This window comes from Gilbertella persicaria (genome assembly GCF_025201335.1).
Source record: "Gilbertella persicaria strain CBS 190.32 chromosome Unknown B0P05scaffold_90, whole genome shotgun sequence".
Lineage (NCBI taxonomy): Eukaryota > Fungi > Mucoromycota > Mucoromycetes > Mucorales > Choanephoraceae > Gilbertella > Gilbertella persicaria.
Genome location: NW_026252051.1, coordinates 14,983 through 29,134, shown reverse-complemented (window position 1 = coordinate 29,134; position 14,152 = coordinate 14,983). Strand labels below are relative to the sequence as shown.

Below are 14,152 nucleotides of genomic sequence, written 5' to 3'. Positions count from 1 at the left end.
AAAGAAAAGAAAAAGCTGGCATAAATTTATATGCACTTTTGTACTACTTTATTTTAGTCTGCTTCTGCATAAACAAAACCACCAAGATCAATCCCAAGCCTTTTACGTCTTTTGATTTCATTTCTAGCTTTATCTTTCAAGGCAGTCAATTCTCGATGCTGCAATAGTTGACTTTTTTTTCTGATTTGGACCCAAAGTTTAGCCTTCAATCTTATCAAACCTTGCTCAAGTTCTTTTGTTTCTTCATCTGTCCATGGTTCAGACTTTTTTCTGACTTTAGGAAATTTTCTTGGAGGACCTCCCGAGTCTGGTATATACATGTCTGGTGGTAAATTGGTTTGATCAAATTCAGTACTACTACGTCGGCGACGAATGACTTGAGGCAATTGACGACGTCTTTGTTGTGCTTGAGGAACTGGTGGCTCTTCTTGTGCTTGAGGAACTGGTGGCTCTTCTTGTGCTTGAGGAACTGGTGGCTCTTCTTGTGCTTGAGGAACTGGTGGCTCTTCTTGTGCTTGAGGAATGGGTGAAGATTGATGCTCCTCATGAGGTTGTGCTTTAGGAACCTCAGAAGTTTGGGAAGAGTGAGGCAATTCAGGCAATTGAGACGATTGAGACGGTGCATATGCTTCAGGTGATGGAGATGGTACATAGGGTTCAGGCGATAAAGAGGCAATTGATTGTTTACGCATATCAGCCACAACAGAATTGATTGAATCGTTTCTAATCCGTTGATCCTCTAAGTCTTCATCTAATACAATAGGCTCTTCTACTTGCTCTTCTTCCATTTCTGATTCTGATTCTGATTCTGGTTTTTTATTTAGGTTTTGTTGAGTTGCTTTAATGTCTTGCTGTCATGTAAAAGATGTCTTTTTTAAGTCGCAACTCTTAGAAACAATGTGCTTACCCAGCGTGCGTTTACATAAGTATAGAGCTTTTGTTGCAAGACGTCAGGATTTCCATAGTCGCTTTCAAGTATACTGTCAGTGTTTTCCTTCAATATCTATCATAAAAAGCATGAGTAATGTTAATGGATACAACCGACTCACTTGTTCTCTGTTTGAACGAAGCTCGGCCATAATACGCTTATTATCAGAATGATCTGGGATAAGGTAGTATTTGGTGGGATTGTCGGGAAAGGATTCTTCCACAACCTGGTTGTAATCAAAAGTGTCTCCAGACTCAACAAGACTGTCTAATCTTTGGTAAAAGACGTTACAACGCAACAAATGATAAAGCTCTAATGATTCAGTTGTATGTTTTTTCACAAAAGGCTCTACAAAACAAAAAAATGCATTGATACAAGTCTTGATTTCGTTAAAAGTGCTGAGGAGATATGTAAAGACGGCCAAGTTGATCGTGTCCACTGTTTGTTGCAGATCAATAGTATCATGAGAGTTTGTTGATCTGCCTTGGTTGAAAGAAGTAATGTCATCGGAATCAACGAATAAGGCATCTCCAAACTCTTCTCTTTTTTTTTCTACTAATGATCAAGATCTATGTACTAAAACAAGGTACTCATTTACCTCTGACAATATCATACAGTCTCTTGATAGCCTCTTCATCGGCCTCGCCTTCTAGAAACCTCTTGATCAGGGTTTGAGAAACACTAGCGCTTTTCTTTAGAATAGAAATTTGTTTATCAGCCATAATGTTGACAAAACCAGAAAAGAGAATGCCATCTTATGTAATAGGGGAGGTGTCTGGCAATAAAAAAAATATCGGACACACTTGTGCTTCAAAAAAAAAAAATAAACGCAGTGCTTTATAGAGCCATTGCAATTCAGCTAGCATACATCTAATTCAGATAGTAATAGATTCAAAGTAATATCTATAATGATTTGTCATCGAGCCAAAAAGAGGCGACTTACAACGTTATTGAGAAGCAAACACCAAGAAAAAAAAATTTTTTTTTTGTTTTATATTACAATGTTCACCAAGTGAATGTAATTTAGTCTTTTTCTGATGAGTATAGCTGGATTGAACATAAACATAGCTAACTTATCCTTAAAAATAACCCCTTCTTTCTTGAACCATAAAAAGGGCATATTTATAGACAACAAAAAGTCAAATAACGTAACTAACAGAAGCAAATGGATTGTTGTTATTCATGATACTATGTTAAAAATGTTGCCGTATATAAATAGATATTTTGTAGTAAATACGGCATAAACTATTCAGAATTTCTCGGTAACAATGATTGCTATGTATACACACACTCGGATCTAAACAAGGAATATGAAACTCGGTCCTTATCTTCTCTCTTTTTTTGGTGGCTCTTGAAAGCTAAAAAAAAAAAAGCGATAAAAATAACCAAAGATACCCTGTCTCACAAAGACATCTCAACTCCGCTTCCCTCAAACATCTATAATAGACATGGCTTTTTTTCTTTCTTTTCTTTTCTTTTATTTTTCTTAGCTTACTTAAAAAAAGAATTATGATTTTTGATTCCTTACCAAAATCGCTTGGGCGTGGAATTAAGTTTATTGCATTGGCTTATGCCATTATTTCTATTATTTATACTGCAACACATTTCTATGGTATCACAAGTAGTCAACATTCAAGAACACGCAGAAGCATAATGGAATCATCAAGATCCTCCGATACATTCTTCATTGCACCACTCTCTCAGCAAGAAATTGAAAAAGACGAAACTCAAGATTCAGACCATATCTTCTGCTTAGATCAAGCTTATTGTTCTGTCAGTGGCAGCAGTAGTAGTAGTCTTCAAAATGAAGTCACATACAATCCCATTTTACAGTCCAAAGTTTATTCCAGTTCTATGGGCCCTTCTCGAGTCATTCCTTATTACTCAAAGGCATCTCGAGACTTCTATGAACAAGATATTTCTATTTCAACCATTGTCACTAGTGACCGATTCCCGGTTCTCAGTCGATTAGCCTCTAGATACAAAGGTAGAAAATGACGTTGATGTAGCACAGGCAAAAAAACTTAAAAAAAAATATATAGGTCCGATTTCGGCTGCCATTCATATCATGGATGATGAAAATAAGCATGCCATTATTAGCCAACTTCATCAAACTATTCAAGACAACCCAGACATGAAGCGTTTTGTTGATATTCATTTGATTGTCGATAAATTTGATAGGCAATTCAATATGTGGCGAAATACAGCCAAACTTTATGCTCGTACGGATTACATCATGATGTTAGACATCGACTTTTATCTATGTACCGACTTCCGAAAGCAGATTTTACAGAATCCTGGTCTATTGGAGATGTTGGAACAAGGTCGCACGGCTTTTGTGGTACCAGCCTTTGAATATTTGGCTCAATCAGATGGGTTTGATAGCGCACATTTCCCTCACACTAAAGATGGTCTGCTCAAGCAAGTTTTTGATGAGGAAAAACTCGACATGTTTCACCGCGATTGGGATAAAGGTCATTCTTCTACAAATTATGCTAAATGGTATCTTGCAGATGAACCCTATCTTGTAGAAGACTACAATTTTTCATATGAACCTTATGTTGTTTTCAAAAGAAGCAGTTCGCCTTGGTGCGATGAACGTTTCATTGGCTATGGTGCAAACAAAGCAGCTTGTTTATACGAAATCTACTTGTCTGGCATTAATTATTACGTATTGCCTAATGACTTTATTATCCATCAATCCCATGATTATCCCGAAGCTACACGTAAAAGAGAGGTAATGTATTACATTTAACTTTTATTCCAGCAAACTTATCATTCCCATATAGCGCTTGTTTAATCGCAAAGTATACGCCAATTTCAGAGAAGAACTTTGTCTTCGTTACGCTCGCCAATTTGTTGCCAATGGTGAATGGGACTCGGCTGTTTCAAACAACTTACGTTCTGAATGTCAAAAAGTTCGTGGGTTTGCAAACATCATTGCAAACATTGACCAATAGATCAACTTAATATTTAATCCTTGTACAGTTCTTTTGCATATACATACATAATAAAGCTCGGCTCTTTTTTCTTTTCGTTAGACCGTACTTGTTGCCGTCATTATCAAGTGACCACAATGTTTGTCAATGATTTGTAACTCAAAATGACTTTTATACACTTTTGTTTATTCAGATCGACCCATTCTTTAAAAGGATACAAGTATTGATAAAGAAGTATCTTTACTATGACTCTCTTTATTTGGCGCTAGTTTCGACAGCATAGTCATGATAGAAAGTACAAAAGTTGTGTAGCTGATCATCAAAACAAACATGCTTACATGAAAAATGAAAGGGTGCTTTTAAAATTTCCATTTCCTTCCAGAAATGGAACACCAGTATTCTTTTTGGTATATCTTTGATACCATTTGAGAAGGAATATATTTCAAGTCAAGATGACACTCGTTTTAGCATCTGAATTGGGGTACAAACTAAGCTTTGTATTTCAAACAGACAAGCAGCCATGATTATTTGGATATATATGAAACTATTCAAAACAAGTGTGAGTTGTTTCTTTGAAAAATGCTTTCATCTTTGTCTTGAGGAGAGAAAAGATATTTGACTGACAACTAATGAATTTCTGTCAGTCTTATTTGTTTTAACAAAGAGGCGGAGGAGAAGAGGAACATACTTATAAGAAAGGATATAACTATACAGAAGAAAGCGCTTGTTAACTTCATGATACATTCAAGATACATGATGAACCTAGTCTAAAATACCCCTATGTTTCTTTTCTTTTTGAGAAAGCTTATTTATTAAGGCATGTTCTAATTTGACAACTGTAAAATGGAGTGCGTAATATCCTTGCAGTAATCTCTTTTATCAAAGTACCAATTCAACAAAAACGAATATTCTTTACAAAGCCTCTAACAGATATATTAACACATTTCATTGCTTTGCTTGTTCTATTGTATTCCTTCCTTCCTTTCTTTCTTTTTCATTTTAGATTTTGACCAGCATGTCTAAGGCACCCATCATTTGCAATATTTGTATTTCTGATTTGGTTAGTCCAGAATCTCCGGTAGCAACATTAGAATGCAGTCATGTATTTGGTGGTCATGTTTCAAAAAAAAAAAAAAAAAAAAAAAAAAAAAAAAAAAAAAGCAAGGCTATATTTTTCATTATCTCTGGAACAAGTCGATTTTCTAATGATCAAAATGAACAAAGTTGAGAAATATTTTGAAGATACTATGCAATATGAAATAGCATTGTTATGCAGTAGAAACCAAAAAGACTACAAAACATACATCAAAGAGATTGTAGACCCATTGGTTGATAAAATAAGTAAGCAGCGACAAAACAATCAAAGAGAAGAGGTCATGTTGGTTTATTTATCAAAAGAGTATGCTTCTTTTATATCATTTCAGTTTTTGTTTGGCCTCATTCTGTTATTCTGCTTTCAATTCTTCTCCTTATTTGGTAACAAGCACAATTCATTTGCTTCATGCCAGAATAGAAGCACAAATGATGAACAGGGTTGGATTGGACTATAAATAAATATGCTCTAAAGAAAAATATTTTTTCTAAATCAGCAAACAAGGAACAATAATGACTATTAAAAGAACAGACTGTTTAAAAAAGGGTCGTCAACTTCAGCCACAATGATGCTATTTTTAGATAATACATCTCGATAAATGGCTTTGACAGATCATATATGTTGAGCATCAAATTATTGTTTATTATTATTAATGTATAAAGAGATTAGCGTTTTTTACCAAACTTGATACCAAAAATCTTCCTCGAACTGCCTGTGTTAGAAGCAGAGTGCCTGGAATCACCGTCATAGAACGTATTGTCATTGTCACTACGAGGATTTGACATAGGAGAAGGATAACCGTTGTCTCGAGAAGGTAATGAAGGTGGGCGGGATTGGTTCGTATATCCCGCTGACACATTTGACCCAGCACTACTGCCGGTGTAACCATACATTCCTCCATTGCCATAGCCTGGTGCTAATGAATTATGTTCTTCATCAGGTTTGATGGACAACATATTTGTCTGTGAATTGAGTGACTGCATCATTTCTCTTTCCATTGTCTCAAAAGCAGAAGTAAAAGTGAATTTACGATCACGAATTTGTGCTTCAATCTTGATTTCTGTTTGACCAAAATACATTTTAATGGTCATAAACACAGGTTGGCCCTTTTGTACATCTGCAAACTTGGGCATTTTGATAGGGAATCTGGCTACTTTGAATACGTTGGGATGCGTAGTTAAACGAGGAATAGGTCCATCACCATCATAAGCGAATAAATCTATTCATCAGAAAAAATAGTCCTCACTTACTTTTCCTTACCTGTATCGGTATCATTTGGATATGCAATCATGAAGTTCTTAGAGACACATTCATCCACATTGATTGTTTGTCCTTTCTGTACATATACACTGAACCGTTGCTTACAGAACAAGCGGTTATCGTCACCTTTAATACATTGTTCAGGGGGATCATGGCGAGGATCAAAGACCATACGAGTCTCAAGACCATAAGTACGTCTCGACACACGCTCAGTCACCATATGTGGATTTAATCCGAAATAAACAGCACCACGGACTACTGCTAATTCACCACGAGGTGGTACACCAATAAAACCAACTCGAGATTGAAACTCGGCCAAAACACGTCTATACAGGTATGTTGATTGACCAAAACCACCGACTAAAAAGATAGCATCCAGCTTAATGGAAGATAGCTGCACTTGTTCTTCAATCAAATCAATTACTTGGTTAATGACTGGCTCAAATACGCGTTGGCGTAGTTCGTGGCAGGGAATATGGAGGGTGCCGTCTTCAATGCCTGCATCAGGATCGTCTAAACCTTCAATTCCCAATGCTGCAGGAAGTGCTAGATATTGATCTTCATCGCCATCAAATTCAGGCTATAAAAGGAGAAAGCATATAGTTAGAATGGGAGTGAATAAGGAGAGAAAGAAAGAAAGAAAGAGCGCATAAAGAAAGAAAGAAAAAAAAGAAAAGAAAAAAAAAAGGAGGGGCTTCATATACCTTGATTGTATCAATAAAGGTTTCCATCATGGACTCCATAGCTGTATCGCTTATCTTGCCATGATGATAAAATCTATCTTTCAAGTATTCTCGCATACGAATATCCAAGAAAGTTGAACCACATGAGTCACCAGAACCCTTGGTCACTTCCTTTAAAGCTCTTCGTTCACCTGAATCGTCAATCTCAAACACGATCAAGTCGACAGTACCACCACCAGCATCACAAATCAAGAAGCGTTGACCGTGTCCCAGATTGAACTGATCGCACTTCTTTTCACAATAAAGAGCAGCAGCTTCAGGTTCACTAATCAGCATCAGTCTGTTGGGATGATCCCAGCGGTTGATGATATTGGCACGAATAGCAGCTTCACGCATAGTTGCCTTGGCTTGATCACTCCACATAGCAGGCACAGTCAAACAATAACGAAACTTGGTTTGGTCATAGTTGTTTGCAAAGCCACGTTGAAGGTCTTTACAAACATGTGAATGAAAAGCCTCGAGATAGTCTGTGATAGCCTCAAGTGCTGTGAGGCCGTTGGGTAAAGGGGGCAAGTCGAGGTTTTCATCCAACTGCAGTTTAAATCGTGATAAGAGCTGGTCGTTATTATTGCGTTTCATGGCTGTCTTTTTAGCGTCTTGACCCCAAGCAACAAGTTTGGTGGAGCCATTTCGATACAAGGACAGTGTTGGTGTCTTTGGATACACATTTTGTTGTTTTGGCCTATACATGAGTTAATAATGAACAAGCAAATAAGCACTAGTCTGTATTACCATTTAGTAATATCAATAATTTCATCATTACCGTCTTTTGAAAAGGCATAACAGCAGCCAGAAAAAGTTGTACCAAAATCTAGTCTACATTAATCAAGCGTTTCTCTTTTATGTCTTTGCTTTACCTATGCCAATCACATAGGAATAATCTGCTGGATCAAAAGGTGGTGTCTCCATAGACATTTTAAGAAAAGTAATAAGAAAGAAAAAGAAGGAAAATGTTCAGGAGCAGACAATTTTCGTAATAAATAGCTTGTGTTACTTGCCAAGGTAGGCTTTTTTTTTCTGACTGAATATATCGGGGTGTCATTCAAACATAAAATGCATTTGATCTAAAAATACGTCTCATTGTTTTATCTTGGGCATGATAGTATGATTTTACTTGGGCATTGACATCATATTCAAGGGGAGAAACACTCTTATGCAAAAAAATATACTGAGGAACAAGATAGACACACACACACACAAAAAAGGAGTGTTATTCTAGGTTGAAAAGAGCTCAAGTCATACATTTTCTCGTTTTATGTCCATCTTGCTTTATATATAAAAGACGGCTCTTTTAGAGAATCACATTTTAAAAAAAAAAGGGTGGGAAGGCTGCTGCCGTCTTCCCAAAGACCTGGTGTGTATCTTTATTATAGAAGAAAACTTAAGCTTCCAAAACGTTACGTTCAGAGACGTAAATACCATCCAAGAACTTACGGATATCCTTGTTCTTGACGAGACAAGATTGTTGGATATCAGCAGCGGATTGAGAAACGGCTTCAAGAGAGTTACCAGTCAAGACAAGTTCATCCTTTTGGGACTTGGAAGAGGCAACAGTGACACCTTCGCGCATCTTGACGTGGAAGACAACCTTTTGACCCAAGAAGTTACGGATTTCAACAGCATCTCCAGCATCGTTAATGATAACGTTGATGGGGAAGTGAGCGTAGACGTAACGCATCTTGTATTCGAAACCCTTGGTGACACCAGTGATCATGTTGTTGATCAAAGAGCGAACAGTACGAATACAGGCAACGTGCTTACGGAGACCGTGGTGAACAACAAAGTTGATCTTGTTATCCTTGACAGTGATTTCAATGTTCAAGTGACGGAGGTTCTTGGTGAGAGAACCACGGGGACCTTCAACAGTAACTTGGCGGGACTTGATGGAAACCTTGACACCTTCAGGGATGGTGAGTTCGTCAGACTTGTAGATGTCTTTCATGTCTGTAAGATGAGTTAGATGAATGTGTCTTTGGATGGATGAATCATCTTATTACCAAATAGATATACAAAGGGCAGCTAAGAAGGAAGGATCTTCTGTGCACTCGTCTACAAATAATTTATTGTAAAAGAGCTGACGAGAATGTCCGACTGTTCGGTCCGAAAATACTTCATCCGGAACTAGCTTTATCTCAGGCACAATTGGATATATATATATAGAATCACATTTTGTTATCTGCAATCCCTATCTCAAGCATGTCTCGATATATACTTTGTTGTTAATCTTGAATACCTATTTATTTGATCATTCTGGTGTTGTTGTTTTTATTTACTTTAATATGAATCCCTCTTACAATATAGTTGTACCATTTCATTCGGGTAAACTTGACTAGAAAATGTCAAAAAATGATACTTTGTTTTCATCGCCGCCTGAACGTCAAGAAAAGAATAAATATCTTGCGCCCTCTTCTCCTCCCCTCTTTTTTCCGCTTCTTTTCTCTTTCAAACATAACATGTCAGCCCTCCATTTTAGTGTGGATAGACTCTTTGGTATCTATTTGTTTGATTATTTTGATAAGGCCTATTCCTTGATTGTTGGTCAATCTGCCAAAGATTTTGCTTTTGTGCAAGGTGTCACTCCTCTCTCGACTTTAAATGAAGGTAAGATACAAACTAGCCACAGGTCAAGGAAGCTAAATACAGTAATGCTAGTCATTATCGGATGTATCACTTACTTTACTGTGATCTTTGGTGGCCGCTATTTGCTTACCAACGCGTCACCTGTCAAATGCAAGTTGCTTTTCCAGATCCACAATGCATTCTTGACGGTCATTTCTTTTGTTCTTCTTGTACTATTAATCGAACAGCTACTTCCCAAGTTGATTCATCATGGTTTGTATTATACGATTTGTTCAGAAGAAGCTTGGACCCAGGAACTGGAATTATTGTATTACCTTAATTATCTGGTCAAATATTATGAGTTGATTGATACTGTTTTCTTGGTCGTCAAGAAAAAGAAGCTCGGTAAGTAACTAGAGAGCGAAAAGAGAGTGCTGATAAAGATTTCTTGATAGAGTTCTTGCACTATTTCCATCACAGTATGACCATGGCGTTATGTTACACACAATTGGTAGGCAGAACAACTGTGGTATGTATCTAACAAAAAGCAAGCATAAGCTAATAAAGGCAATAGTCTTGGGTCCCTATTGTTCTCAACTTGACAGTCCATGTTCTCATGTATTATTACTACTTCCGTACTGCTTCTGGAGCCAAGATTTGGTGGAAACAATACCTGACTACCATGCAAATCATTCAATTTGTGATTGATCTTGTGGTTATTTATTCCTGTACTTATTCTTATTATGCTTATACTTATGCTTCATTACCCAACTTTGGTGATTGTGCAGGCACTGAAACTGCTGCTGCTTTCGGATGTGCTATCTTGACTTCCTATCTCTTTTTATTTATCAATTTCTATAGAATCACTTATAACAACAAGAAGAAGGCTGCTTTAGCAAAGAAGGAGCCCATCAAGAGCAAAAAAATTTAATGATTAGACAAATAAAAAAAAAATAAAAAGACGTTAGATGTTGTATTTTACCGAACAGGTTAAACCATGTAAGCCGGTTAATCTGTAATTCCAGCTTTATGCAAATTCAAAAATGAATTTGTACAACCGTCAATGAGAGAACAATAAAGTTTTATTGAAAGAAAAAAAATAAATAAAGAAAAATATACAATAGAGATCTAATCATCTGTCATTTGAACGGTTGTGTTGGGCCGATATGGAGGAGCATGTTGACGTTGTTGCTGTGTCAATGGAATATGAGAAGCAGAACTAGCATCCGTATCTTGTCTGGTGAAAGGGTGAACAAAAGGAGAAGTAGATTTATCATTGTAGTTGTCATCCATCATTTTCTCTGTCTTGGGAGCACCTGCAACTTGACTAAAGCTAGGAGGAGAACCAAATCGAGCACTGTCGTTTGCATTCAAAGGAACACCTCGAGCACTGTCCAGATTGTTAAGTTTACCAGCACGATTAGCATCGTCTAAAGATCTAAAGACTTCATCATCGACATAGTATGCCTTGAATAACATTTCTAGCATTTGCATACGTTCTTCAACACGGTTAATACGTTGTGCTTCAGAATCTTCGTAGTGCAGATTGTTGAGATCAGTCACACTGAAACGATGGTGAACAGGATGGACAAGAGGCACACCCGACTCAGTGATCTTGAATTTGGAATGAAGGCCACGAAGCAAGGAACGCTTCATGTTGCCAACAGACCATCGATGAACAACGCCCCAAGGTGATTGAGGACGGTAACCAAAGAGCCATGCTTGAATAGCTACCAGCAAACCAAAAATACCACCCACAAAACCAAGTGCGTTCACAAGTGTGTACATCTTGACTTCACGTTCGATCGTCGTCACGAAACTGTCAGGGAAGACAGCAAGCATACCTAGATCAGCATGTGTCTTGTTATAGTTGGGATTAGGAGCTTCTTGACGGAAATTGGTTTCGATTTCAGGAGTTGAATTGGTAATGGGCAAGAAACCAACATAGTTCCAACCGACACTTTGCAAATATTGATGGTCAATCAAGTCATAAGAAAGAGCGCTGTAAGTGAAAGGTTCAATCGAGTAGACGTTGGTTGCTTGCAAATCGTTTCTATCGGTTGTTTGCCAGTTAAGAATTTCGTTTTCAGGCATCACATTGGCAACAGAATCAGAGATACCATAGATGACAGCATTAGGATCCATGGATTTAGGATAGATGGAAGTGTGGATACGACCATAATTAACACTTTGATCACCAAAGAAAGTGAACATCAAGCGAGAACCGTTATTAGCACCGGAAGTAGACGTCAAAACAAAGTCTTCAGGCGCTCTAAACAAATAACAGTTCACAGCACCCAAGTTATCTGAAAAGGTGGGTTGGAATACAGACATGTTCAGCGTTTGTACGAATTGAGTACAAGAGTAGCCAGTGTCCGTAACACAAGAAACACCCGGTGTTCTTGCATCAGTAGCAGGATAGAGGGGATAGCCATCAAAGCAAAAACGAACATCTAGTATAATTTAGCTATGGTGTTGAGAATCAACCCACTGGCTTACCTGGCACTTGGACCTCTGCAACTGATTCCTCAATAGTTTGAGTAACATTCGGACTGTCAATAGCCTGGCGAATGACGAACGCAAGAAATACAGAAAAGATGAAAAGCAAAAAGACTTGGAACACAATACGAGTTGTCTCAGCCCAAAGAGGTTCACCAGTACTATAGAAATTAAAGTTTAGCCAATCTTTACTCCTTAACATCGAATTTTATCTTACCGTGGCTTCCATATATCACGATGAATGCGCTTGACAAGCCATCGCGCATAGCTTTGGAATCTCCAGAGCAAGAACAAGATGATGACAACAAGAGCAACACAAGCAATGGTTACACCAGCAATTATGCCACCGGACAAGCCAGAAGAAGTAGAAGTAGAAGTGGGCTTAAAACTTTGAATCCAGGAGGAAGCTTCAAGGTTAAGAACGTTAATATCGTTGTAATAAATGTTGTAACCCTCGCCTAAAATAATAAACAATTAATCATCATGGATTCTGTTGATCACATGTTCTCTTTTCTTACCAAAAGCAACCACTAGATTGCTTCCAAAGAGAGCAGCAGAAGCATAAGAACGTCTGGAAGGGGGAATACCACCGACAGTAGGTACGCTCCATGTCCATGTATTTGTATCCAAAATACCGATTGAATTCAAATAAGCTTTGTTTCTTTGTTGTTCACCATTGTCACCTACCAAAAATATAAGTAAAAAAAGATACTATTGTCATCTCTATAGCTTACCTCCAAACACAATAATCTTATTATCGGAAGCTAATTATAAAAAAAAATCAATATGACATACTCGGCATGTTACACAGACACACAATCACTTACTAACAACCGCATTGTGTACACTTCTTGTAGAAGGCAAAACGCCTGCAGAAGCAGTAGCAGTCTTGACTTCCCATTGATTTGTTGTAGTGTCATAGACATAGATAGTAGTAATAGGAACTAGTGTGTTAGTTGTAGTTCCATTTTGGCTTATTTGGGCTACACCACCAATGAAAACGATCTTGCCGTTACTAAATATAATTTTAGTATCCATACAAAATTATACATACTAAAATAAGTTCTTTGAGAAAAAACTACCTGAGATAAGAGCCCGTATGAGCGTAGCGAGGAATATTGGGTGCTGTTAATGAAGTAAACTGATTTGTAGTGATATCAAATGAGAAGAAATCATAAAAGATGGCAGATTCATTCAAAGCCCCACCGTAAATATAGATTTTGTTGGAGCCATCATAGGTTGCACTAAACAGTTTTCTGTTCAAGGGCATGTTGGTTGTGTTTGTGATCGAGTTTGTTGGTCCAGCAGTCCAAGAACTGTTTGAAAAGGAAAACTGGTAGTATTGGAAGGGCACTTGTTGGTTGGCTGTTGCATTTGACACGCCACCCAGGAGATACATGGAATTCAAGTCCTTTGAGACGACTGCTTGACCGTATATTGTGCCAGGTGGAGGGTTATTTTGAGTCATTACTTGCCAATCGAATGAGTCTTGTGTTTGAGTTAGTTGATAGAGGTTGTTGGTATATGTCGTTGTTGCATTTTCACCGCCAAACATAACAAGGGACATATTTCTTTGTGCGGATGCCATACCACCACTAAAAGGCAGCGTTGACATGTAATTTGGCACATAGAAATATGCTTCAGTAAATGATAGCCAACTTAGTAATAAAGTTGACAATATCAACTTGGTTTTCATATCTTCTTTTAAGTTTTTTTTTTTTAAAAAAAAAGAGAGAAAGAAGAAAAAAAGAAAGAGAAAAGGGAGATCAATTAAATACTTTAACATTTTTGTAAAAGTCGAGACTCCTGCTTTTTTTTAGGTAACAATTAACGCTGTGTTTTAATGAACTAGGCCAAGAGAATTTTTTTTTTGTAGTGTCATTCAGGGTCTCTTAAACCTATAAATAACACAATATCTCTATAGAAAAGAGAAGGAATTTGATGCTTTTAGTTATCACCCTATGAATCGTGTTACGCGAAAGAAAGAATAAAATGATGTGATGACACTTGCATAAATTTATTTTTGGCAACTAGATTCTATGTAAGGATTAGAGTGTCTATTTGTTTATGAGCTTAATAATAATTTGTTCTCCTTTGTTGTTAACCTTGAGATCTAAGGCTGTTTATCGAA

At 37.3% G+C, this 14,152-nt stretch overlaps 6 protein-coding genes across 6 annotated transcripts; 2 read left to right on the top strand and 4 right to left on the bottom strand.

Moving 5' to 3' along the window:
* Positions 1–5: 5 nt before the first annotated feature.
* B0P05DRAFT_566656 (uncharacterized protein) lies at positions 6–1,970 on the bottom strand. The gene is made up of 4 exons (XM_051581081.1): positions 1,527–1,970; positions 1,050–1,480; positions 908–1,003; positions 6–851 (listed from the first exon to the last, which is right to left on the bottom strand). The coding sequence occupies exons 1-4, from the start codon at positions 1,648–1,650 to the stop codon at positions 54–56; spliced, it is 1,449 nt and encodes a 482-aa protein (XP_051429044.1). The 5' UTR covers positions 1,651–1,970; the 3' UTR covers positions 6–53.
* A 412-nt stretch (positions 1,971–2,382) lies between these two features.
* Positions 2,383–3,967, top strand: B0P05DRAFT_566648 (glycosyl-transferase for dystroglycan-domain-containing protein). The gene is made up of 3 exons (XM_051581080.1): positions 2,383–2,915; positions 2,971–3,665; positions 3,718–3,967. The coding sequence occupies exons 1-3, from the start codon at positions 2,438–2,440 to the stop codon at positions 3,886–3,888; spliced, it is 1,344 nt and encodes a 447-aa protein (XP_051429043.1). The 5' UTR covers positions 2,383–2,437; the 3' UTR covers positions 3,889–3,967.
* A 1,614-nt stretch (positions 3,968–5,581) lies between these two features.
* B0P05DRAFT_566644 (uncharacterized protein) lies at positions 5,582–7,308 on the bottom strand. The gene is made up of 3 exons (XM_051581079.1): positions 6,925–7,308; positions 6,221–6,800; positions 5,582–6,179 (listed from the first exon to the last, which is right to left on the bottom strand). Exons 1-3 carry the CDS (start codon positions 7,297–7,299, stop codon positions 5,626–5,628), a joined length of 1,509 nt encoding a protein of 502 aa, XP_051429042.1. The 5' UTR covers positions 7,300–7,308; the 3' UTR covers positions 5,582–5,625.
* A 1,032-nt stretch (positions 7,309–8,340) lies between these two features.
* B0P05DRAFT_566641 (ribosomal protein L6, alpha-beta domain-containing protein) lies at positions 8,341–8,981 on the bottom strand. The gene is made up of 2 exons (XM_051581078.1): positions 8,961–8,981; positions 8,341–8,907 (listed from the first exon to the last, which is right to left on the bottom strand). The coding sequence occupies exon 2, from the start codon at positions 8,903–8,905 to the stop codon at positions 8,345–8,347; it is 561 nt and encodes a 186-aa protein (XP_051429041.1). The 5' UTR covers positions 8,906–8,907; positions 8,961–8,981; the 3' UTR covers positions 8,341–8,344.
* Positions 8,824–10,517, top strand: B0P05DRAFT_566640 (GNS1/SUR4 family-domain-containing protein). Its single transcript, XM_051581077.1, has 4 exons — positions 8,824–9,564; positions 9,616–9,927; positions 9,978–10,051; positions 10,097–10,517. The coding sequence occupies exons 1-4, from the start codon at positions 9,300–9,302 to the stop codon at positions 10,451–10,453; spliced, it is 1,008 nt and encodes a 335-aa protein (XP_051429040.1). The 5' UTR covers positions 8,824–9,299; the 3' UTR covers positions 10,454–10,517.
* Positions 10,518–10,586: 69 nt separating this feature from the next.
* B0P05DRAFT_566635 (uncharacterized protein) lies at positions 10,587–13,849 on the bottom strand. The gene is made up of 7 exons (XM_051581076.1): positions 13,104–13,849; positions 12,849–13,036; positions 12,756–12,785; positions 12,540–12,704; positions 12,239–12,479; positions 12,022–12,182; positions 10,587–11,975 (listed from the first exon to the last, which is right to left on the bottom strand). The coding sequence occupies exons 1-7, from the start codon at positions 13,805–13,807 to the stop codon at positions 10,651–10,653; spliced, it is 2,814 nt and encodes a 937-aa protein (XP_051429039.1). The 5' UTR covers positions 13,808–13,849; the 3' UTR covers positions 10,587–10,650.
* Between the last annotated feature and the right edge of the window lie 303 nt (positions 13,850–14,152).